The 10,043-nt window shown below is 46.2% G+C and overlaps 1 protein-coding gene across 1 annotated transcript in view; it reads left to right on the forward strand.

Annotated features, from left to right (window-relative positions):
• The first annotated feature begins 7,896 nt into the window (after positions 1-7,896).
• BPIFA1 (BPI fold containing family A member 1) overlaps positions 7,897-10,043 on the forward strand; it is a 3,984-nt gene continuing 1,837 nt past the window's right edge. The window contains exons 1-4 of the mRNA XM_039863684.1: positions 7,897-8,041; positions 8,187-8,313; positions 9,313-9,420; positions 9,742-9,891. Of these exons, the coding sequence (XP_039719618.1) occupies positions 7,897-8,041; positions 8,187-8,313; positions 9,313-9,420; positions 9,742-9,891 (530 nt within the window). The remainder of the gene's footprint in view (positions 8,042-8,186; positions 8,314-9,312; positions 9,421-9,741; positions 9,892-10,043) is intronic.

Genomic DNA, 10,043 nt, shown 5'->3' on the forward strand with positions numbered 1-10,043 from the left:
TGCTCATGAACTCAACCAACTGTGAGTCTAGCCAACAATCCCCACACCAGGCACGAGTCCTCCCGCTGCCTACTGATGATCAGAAGGAGATTCCACATCTTAGAAATCTTAGGACCTTAAGTATCCCTCAGACTGCGGCTTCCACTGCCCTGAAAACTTTGACCACAGGCCCCGTGGATGTCCTGTTCTACTCCTATAATAATTCTAGCTCTGAAGGGTGCAGAGGTTCCTCTGCCTGAGCCCTGAGTTTGGGTTCCTGAAGTCAGGCCTAATAAAGGCCCATCCTGAGACTAAAGATACCTGGATTTGCTCATCAGCCCAGAAATACCAGAGAAAACACTCTTTTCCTATATTTTGCAGCCAGAAGCCCATCCATAGATGTACTCATCAATCCAGGATGGGGGGTCCCATTGAGATTCTCCATTCCTTCATTCATTTAACCTATATTTATTGAGCACTTACTATGTGCCCAGCACTTTTCTGAGCTCCAAGGGAGTGTAGAGAAAGGGTGACAGAGTGGAAAAGCACAAACATTGGTGTCAAACATATCTGAACTCAGACTTGATGCAGCCCAACAAGAAGTTCCATGAGGGTATAGACTATATGCATCAAGGTGACCAATGATCCCCAAGCCTGCAGTGGAGGGCTGGCTGGCACAGAGTACGAGCTCAGCCAACATCTCAGGTTTAGTGAGTGGATGAATCTTGGTCTTATGACCCACTAACTATGTCTGGAAGAAGGCACTTTACCTCTTGATCTTCCTCAGCTGCAAAGTGAGAATCGAAGGTTTACAGGATGTGGAGCAATAAGAGCCTTCACACTGCCGGTGGGAGGGAAGTTGTGCCACCACTTTGTAAAACTGGGTAACAGCGTCTCCTAAAACACAACGATATATGCCTGCCCTATGACATAGCAATTCCACTCCCAGGTATATGCGCAACAGAAATACATGCACATGGGCACCACAAGATGTATACAGGACTGCTCATAGCAGCAGTGGTCAGAATGTCCCCATACTGAAAACTTCCTAAACACCCATCAAAATAATGGATAAATAGAACCTGTGAGACAGTCACCAGTGGAATGCTCTATAGGAGTGAAAATGACCTACAAGTGCACATGACCACATAGATGAAGCTCACATACCTAATAAAGCCCAACACAAAAGAGCTTGTGTTGCATATCCCATTTATATGAAGCTCAAAACAGCAAAACTAATCTATGCTGTTAGAGGTCTAGATACTGGTTACCCCTCAGGAGCAGGTTAGTGACTAGGAGGGGTTTGAGGGGGGCAACGTTCTCTTTTCTGGATCTAGGTGCTAGTTATGGGGTTTGTTCGGTTTGTGAAAATTCATTGAGCTATTTGCTTAGGTGCATTTTTCTCATGTATGTTCTACTTTAACAAAAAAAATTTTAAATAAAACATATGTACCATGCAGGATGTTTGTCAGAATACACAAAAATCCATTTGCAGTATATCTAGCATATGCCAGGTCCATGAAGTATGCTTATTAAATATCATTTAATGCATTGTTAATTATCTGATTAATGACTATTCAGCTCTTAACTATGAATTTCCACCCTCCTCCACCCAAGAATAGGGAAAGCCTACTGAGAAATCAAGGGGAAATAGCACACACATATTAATAGGAGTAGCATACACATATTCAGCCTTTGGCATGTGCCAAGTTTGGTGCCCGAAGCTCACATTCAGCATCTCATCGGGTTCTCACAGCAACTCAGTGACATATGGAACGGCTATTCTATTTTATCCATGGGGACATGGAGGCTCAGAGAGAGCAAGCCACTTGCCCAAAGTCACACAGTGACGAAATGACTGAGTCGTCTGTACTCAGGCAGCCAGACTCTAGAGCCCATACTCTTGACCTCTGTGAATTCTCCCTTCACACACACACACACACACACACACACACACACACACACACACACACACGCTTCGCACACATCACACACACACGCACACGCACACACTGAGGTGACAATGATGAAATATGCGTTCAGCTAGATTGGAAAGCTCAAACAAGGAAGTGTCAACAGCTCAGAGATGAGAATAGGGCAAGAGAGGCTCATGTCTCCCATCTTTCAATTCAGACTCCCTAATCTGAAATGCTTCGCCGGGGATTTGCAACCCTAAACGCCCATGTTCACGGAGATGGTTCCCCTTCACAGCCTTGATGTTATGGGGTTTCCTGCTCATGGCTCAAAGAGCAAACACGGGAGGTCTCATACTCCAGAGAGGTTGCCTTGTCCATTGGTGAAGGCAGCTTTTTTTTTGTCTGCCTTCCCCCTGACCCCTCTGTGGGTGGCTCAGGGACCTCTTTCCTCAAAGAATCTCCTCAGGTTTCTCATCCTGTTTTCCTCTGGAAGAACCTGTTGCACAACAGATCTCTATTATGATACTGGGGTCCAGGGCGGGGGGTAATTTAAGCAGAAATTCACCCCCAAATGCTCAGAAGCTTTCTCCAGGCGCAGCCTGTCTATACCTTGCAACCTCCATGCCCTTCTGTTACAGAGCTCTGACTCTGTGCCAGGTACTGGGCTGCAAGCTATATTTGTTTCTCCATTTAACTCTCTCTGCAGCCCCGGGGGGTTGCCATCAGCTCCATTTTATAGGTGAGAAAACTGAGTCTGGAAGAGCAGGATCATCTTGCCCAGAGTCATTGGCTGAGCTGGGTTTGGAACTCAGGGCTGTCTGATTTCTCAGGAATGGGAAGGCTGTAGAGTACGTGAGCAGGCACTTTCTAGACTAAAGACTCCATGACGCAAACTTGCTCTTGAAGTTAAGAGCACTGAAGCCAGACAACCCCAGATGACGGTCTGGCCTTCACTTCTTCCTCGCTGAGATAACCTTGACCAAGTGACTGTCTTCCCTGAGCCTCAGGGTCGCCACAGGGTTGTTAGAAATGATATAAAGCACTAGTGTCTCACTAAAATCTTTTAATATTATTAGCTATAAATGTATGTGAGAAGATTAATCTCCAAGGTAAGTGGAACTGGCCTTAAGCAAACTCTGCTTAAAAATATTTTCTCATCTAAGTTGGGGCACCTAGCTCTCTGTGTACCTTTTTGCCCTCTGTCCCTCAACAAAACCACTGAGGTTTCCAAGGCCATCTGAAGACTCCCCTCAAACTCAGTCCCGCTCCTGATCTTGCTCTCAGGGAACAGAGCCAATGCCCCACTCCTAGGTTCTGGAGAGCAGACCTTGCATAGGTCAGAGCCCCTTGAAAAAATTAACTCACCCTTTAAAAATGATCTCTTGATTCACAGAACACTAATAAAGGCTTCCAACCATAATCACAATCAGATTATGTAGGAAGAAAGGTGCACCACCGACAGTTTCTGAGGAACGCGTTGGGAAGGCATTGATGTCACCAGTATAGGAAACCCTGTCTTGAAATGTTAGCATTGTCCTTCCACGTTTCCTGATGCCCCACGACACTTGCCCTGTTTGGGGCAGTGGAACATAAAGAACCTGTGGCTTCAAGGTAGGGCAACTTCAGCAGAAGCAGAGAGAAGGCTTCTGAGTTTCCAACACCAGAGTCTTTAACAAAATACTAGTGACAAAGAATAGATCAGTGCTTGCTGGTGGGTGGGAGAGGGTGTGACTCTAAAAGGGCCGCATGATAGTGTTTGGGAGGTGATGGAACTGTTCTATATCCTGATTATTACTGCGGTGACATAAAATTATATGTGCATTAAAATTTATAGAACTACACATCTAAAGATAAAAAGCCAGTTTTATGGTGAGTTAATTTTTTTAATTTTTTAAAGCCTAGGTTTTTTGATTTCAAAACTTGGGACATAGGAGACATCAAGAATAGCACATATGTAATGAACTGAAGCAAGGTTTCCTGCCCCAAGACTAGAAAATTCCTCATGTTGGGGTGGTGCAGTGTGAGATCCAACATAGTTCTGGTGGTTTCTCAGAAGTGTCTCATGACCTTGCTGCTCCCCAGGCAAAACTTGGTGTGGGAAGAAGAACAGACACCCCCAAATTGATGTGCAGGATTCAAGAACAGAGGGCGTCTATGTCCATGTTCCCTTCCAGAGCCAAGAGAGATGACGAGACCCCAGGGAAAGAAGGTTAACTAGAGAGTCTAGGTGGGTCCAGGTGGATGGGCTGGGGTGGCCCTTCATGGTCCTGCCCGAGGCCCAAGGAATCAAGAAACTGCAGAACAATTTGGGGTGTCTAACAAGGAAGTAAGAAGTAAGCGTTAAATCCAAAGGAGCCTATTGTGCAGAAGGGAGACACAGTGGCTCAGCCATCGGGACCAGACGGCATATGGATGTCTCCATATTTCCAGCCAAAACAGACAGGGCAGCCTTCTCCAGATACCATGGCACAAATGAAATAAAACTTCAGGGGAAAATGGAAAGTTTCTGTTACGCAGCACATGGCATTTGAAATGGTAACTAAACTATAAATATATTGGAAAGAAAAATGTATAATAAACACATGTTTATGAACTAAGATTCATACCAGCTCCTCAGACATGATCCTCCATAGCCCTGCAAGGTAGATGTTATCCACCCATTTTACAGCTGAGAAAAACTGAAGTTCAGGGAGTTGGAGCAACTTGCCCAGGGTCACGGGATTTGAACCACGGCGATCTGTGCCCAAATCTATCCTCTTTCTGCGATAATACATATGCAGCCTCCCGGCTTCAAACCAGAGGCTGCTAGTCATCCAGTAACTGGCTGCACGAACTTGAATCAGTCCCCTGGCTTATCTGCCTGTTTTTCTGCAAAATAGTAGCAACCTGAACCAATCCATAAGAGTTGTACCAAGGTAACGAAAAATGGGACCCTTTTGAGGATGACTGACCACATACAAGCTCTGGGAAGAGTCTACAAAGTGCTTGAATGAATAGAGTTCAAAGCCATGGCCTTGGAGGCATCAGCCAGACTCTCTCAGGATATGCAAGCAGTTTCAGGGAAGGCCTGGCATGAGGGAAGGCAGTGTGGCTTACTGATTATAGGAGTGACAAGACACAGAGGCGAGTTCTGACTCCACTCCTCATCAGCTGTGTGTCCCTGGGAAGTAGTCACCCTCTCTGAACCTTGGTGTCCTTATCTGATGTTTGAGGGACAACAACATTAACCACTCCAGGAGAAGACAAGGTTCAAATATGGAGAGCACCTGGCATGTAATAGGTGCTCAATAAATGTGCATTTCTGCTTTCTCTCTATGTTGCTTATAAGGTGTCAGGTTCTGCAAGGCAAGAGCTGCTCTCGCCAGTCTAAGACCTTGATCTCTCTATGCCTCAGTTTTTTTTTATCTGTAAAGGTCCAAGTGGTGAGAAAAAATATTCTTATATATTTCATTTGGGGAAGGGAAGAGGAAAGAATTAAGGTAGAGACCAGGATGCCATAGCATCACTTAGACCTGGGAACCTGGAAAGACTTCTCCAGGATATAAAAATGAAATTTCATGAAAACATAAAATTTACAGATGTGGAAAAGCAACAAAATGATTCAGAGAAAGGACTGGAGTGTACCTGCCTCAGGCCTATGTCTACCATGCAACTCTAGATGTGTCAACTCACATTCCAAGCCTTAATTTCCCCCTTGTAAAATGAGAGTACTCATTCCCACCTCTCGCAGGGCTGTGAGGATTCCTGAGATGCTGCACATTAAAAAAAAAAAAAAAAAAATGCTGGCCTGGCATACAGCAAGGGCTCAGCAAGTATTAGCTGTTGGCACCGTTTTTATTGGTATTATCTAATGAACTAAACTCTAACTCTGCCACATCCTCTCTGTGTCTATGGGCACTTGTCCCCCTGGGCCTCAGTTTCCTCCTCTGAAAAGGAAGAGAAGTAATCTCTCCCTCCCAGGGTTCTGGTGAGAATGTATAGCCCCCAGCACATGACTGTTGTGTAACAGGGGCTCAGAAAAACAGGAGACTCCAGATATAGAGAAATCAGAGGTAGTTTGTTCTTTCTGACACTTTGGGAACAACATTTGGACCAGAAATGGAAAAAGGATCCTTTCCTGGGCTCCAACTGGCTGCTTCTCCCAGTGTTCCAAATTTGATCTTCCACGTCACCTCGGAGCATAGGTGGCCTGAGCCCACTCATAAAACCATGAAGTCTTGAGTAACATCTCCATCTCAAGTTCTTCTCTGTTTAACTTGTCAATCACATGGCTTAACTGTCCCACCTACTAATGTGATTGGCAATTATTTACTTTGGAGAGCCCTGAAAGACACCACCAGATTGCCGAATTCTGAATTCCCTACAACCCATCATCCGATCACACGTTTCCTTATTCCCACACTATAAAAGAGGCTGCCTCCTCAGCAGAAGCAAGCAGGAGAGGGAAGAGGAGACCAGAATAGCCTCCAGGACTTCTGAGAAGCCCAGGTGAGACCTGCCCGTTCCACTCTCGCTCTGGCGCCCTGGGTTTCAGGGGCGCTAGGCTCCTCGTTGTGGGGTGGACTCTAGTGACTACACTTAGGGTCACTCATTGGGGGCCTTTCAAGAGAAACAGGGCTGACCATTTTCAGGGGAGTGGGGATGGCCATTCACTCTGTTTCCCTAAGAGACCGGCAACATCGATATGGAAACGCTTCAGTGTAGAAAGAGAATTTGATAGTGATGGGACATATGTGGCCACAGGTGTAATGCTCCTGAAATCCCACGTTGGAGTTCTCGTGTGGGCATGCTCTTCAAACCCTAAATCAAAATCTCTATGGCACAAGTTTTAACTGGAGGTTGCACTGTGCATTCAGATCATCAGCCACAAACCAATTTTGTACATTTTGATGCCTTGTTCTAGGAGTAGCGTTCTTAGCTACCATTGGATTCATAAAAGGTCTGTTTTCCAAAAGAGATTCAGAGGGCCTGATCCCCAGGGAAGCCATAACTGGCTCTTTGGATCAAAGAGCCCTTTTGATTCCAATCAGTCATAACCATGATGGTGCTTTGGCCAAATCGGCCAGTGGATAGAATTTTGTCCCAAATAGCAAGGTGTCTCCAAAGGGTAAGTACCAGCTCTAGCTTTGTACATCTTTGCCAGCTGCCAAATAGGCCTGTGGTTGGTGGTATCTGGGAGGGGACTGGTGCAAAAGGCAGTCAGATATCAGAGGTTCTTCCAGAAGTTCTTCCAGAATTTCATCCAGGTCAGCTCGAGGGAGAAGAGAATGGTGTAGAAAAGATAGTGTGGGGCGGGGGCAGTGAGGGGCAGATTCAGAGGCCTATCTCCAACCACAGCTTTGCCATCAATTTGTTGTGTGACCTTGAGAAAGTCACTACCTTTCTCTAGTCCCGATTCTCCTTGTGCAATGTAGACTTTGAATGGCCTAGGATTTTTCCAACAATGGTCTGGATAAGATGGTGCCTATGGCCTCTGATAGTCCGTGACTTGCAAGGGCTTCCATAAACCATCGCAGACTGGCCCCTGGACCAAAAGACTTAACAGGGATTCCGGTGGCAAAGTAGTTCTATTCTTTAGCCACTAGCGTGTTTGAGCCTTTTTATCTGCTTAGTCTGAAGAGCAGGAACTAGGAACAATAATTCAAGCCTTCGTGAGCAAGCCCAATTAGAATAAATCTGGGTCAGACAGATCTGGCTTTTAAATCTTATCCCCATGTGTTCTTGTGACCTTAGAGGAAGTTACCTAAAATCACTAAACACCCGTTTCTTCACCTGAGCAATGCAGCTAATGAGTGCCCACATCTTAGGGTGTGGTTAAGATGAAATCTGTTACCGAGTGTGGAGTGCTCAGCCTGATGCTTGGCACAGAGGAAATGTTGAGTAGTGTTAGCTATTGCTATTTACTTTCTGGTGTTCTGGAGGCCGAGGGCAGGTGGTAGATGAATACCTCTCCGATATCCATGTTACTTATGTCACCTGTCCACAGACACCAAGAGAAAAGATGTTTCAAATTGGGGGCCTCATTGTCTTCTGTGGATTGCTGGCCCAGCTGGAAGCCCAGTCCTCATCCCAGGACCTGCCCTCATCTTTGATTCCTGGAGCCTTGGCCTCGAGTCCCACAGATCTTGTTGGAAACTTTACAAATGGTAAGTGAGAGTCTGTGACAACCTCCTTCAGCTGTGTGTGTCCAACCATCCAGTGGGGAAGGGGGACAGCAATGAGTAGGGGAAAGGGTTAGAAGATCGGGAATTGTCAGATACAACCTCTGAGGAATCCATTACCCATTTCCAGCTCTCGGCAAAGGCCTGCTCTCTGGGGGTTTGTTGGACAGTCTCAGTGGAAAAGGCTCTTCCGGTGGCCTGCTTGGCCTGCTTGAGAAACTGACTTCGGCGATTCCTTTCCTAAACAACATTGTTGAGTGAGTAGCCCTAAAGTAGGGCCTTGGTCCCCACCAGAGAACCCCCATTGGAGATCTGACTTCTCCAGGCATTGACTATGAAAGAAGGAGAGGGGTAGTCTGAAAATGAGGCCAGGACTCAGTCTGAGACCCTTCTCACAGTCTGGCAGGTAACACCAGTCCTCCTAAATCAATAATAGCCCCCAGTCCTGAATCATGTCCTGAGTCCCCAGCATTATCTAAAATCCTCACAACAACCCCATGAGGTCAACTTAATAACCCCATTTGCAGAAAGAAAAACTGAAGCACAGAAAGGTACCTGTGGTCACAAAACTAGAGTGATGCAGAGTCAGTGATGCTGACTCAGAGAAGAGGCTTACTTCCATCCTCTCTCCATTCTCCCTGACTTGCTGCTCCTCAGTCTCCATGATAAACATTGTTGATTGACCTGCCATTGAAAGTCATGGCAGGATGAGTGATTCCTACCCATAAATGTTTGTAAAAAACTTACTCCACTTGTCCATACATCATCTACTCCTCCACTTACCAATCCATCCATTCACTTGTCCAGTCTTCCTTCCATCTAAGCACTTACTCTTCCAAGTATCCGCTCACATATTCATCTCACCTGCTCATTAATCCACAAAGTCAACCAATATAGAGTAGCTCCTTTCTTTGTAAGGCTCTGAGCTGGCATGCAGAATGCAAACACAGACATAGAATGCAAACATAATCCAAATAATAATCCAGACACAATCTCTATCCCAGAATACCTCATAGAATTGAGTTGAGGAGAGGGCCGTGGGTGTGTCAGAATGTGGCCAGGTGCAGAGGCTGGGAAAGACTGATGTGTAACTCAGAACTCATGTGGTTTTTGCTCTAAGACTCCCTTCCTATCTCGCCCATCCCACCTCATGAATAGCACCACCTCTGGGATGGGTACAGTTGGTTTAAAGGTGGTTTCTAGGTTTGGGTCTGGAAGAGCTAATGTTTCTCCCTTCAATGTTGCTTCTCGGGCAGTCTGAAGATCACTAATCCCGAGCTGCTGGAACTTGGTCTTGCACAGAGCCCGGACGGCCATCGTCTCTATGTCAACATCCCTCTGGGCTTTGTCCTCAATCTGAAAGCGTGAGTAGGACCCAAGGGGGAATGAGAGGATGGCTCACCAGAGCAGACCCCGATGACTAAAGGTAGCCTAAAAGGGCGCATTGAAGTCTAACAGACATGATCCTCTAAGTTCAGTTCATTTGTTGCTATGCTGAGTGACCTGGGGTCATTCGAGAAATTCACTTAACCTCTTTGAGCTTTGGTCTCCCCTACTGAGAAATAAGATGAGTACAGCTGTAGGCAAGATGGAATGAGGTGAGGCTGGCATTTCTGGCAAGGAGAAAAGCCTCCTCTGCCTTGGAATGTGGTGGGACCAGATGCAATAAACTATCTCCTCTTCAGGCCCCTGCTTGGAAGTCTGTTAAAGGTGTCTGTGAAGCTAAACACCACGGCAGAACTCTTAACTGTGAAAGATGAAGAGCAGAAGGTCCACCTGGCCGTTGGTGACTGTACTCACTCCCCTGGCAACGTGAAAATCTCTGTACTCAATGGGTGAGTCCAGAGGGGTGGCTTCTCCTGACCTGAGAGAATAGGATGGGCTGACGGATGGAAGGTTGGGAAGATGAAACAATCAGAGAATGGATGAGCTGGAAGATTGAAGGGTGGGAAGATGGAAGGGTGGGAAGGTGGAAGGGTGGGAAGAT

The sequence above is a fragment of the Pteropus medius genome, unplaced genomic scaffold (genome assembly GCF_902729225.1).
Source record: "Pteropus medius unplaced genomic scaffold, Ma_sr-lr_union100, whole genome shotgun sequence".
In the NCBI taxonomy this organism is placed as follows: domain Eukaryota; kingdom Metazoa; phylum Chordata; class Mammalia; order Chiroptera; family Pteropodidae; genus Pteropus; species Pteropus medius.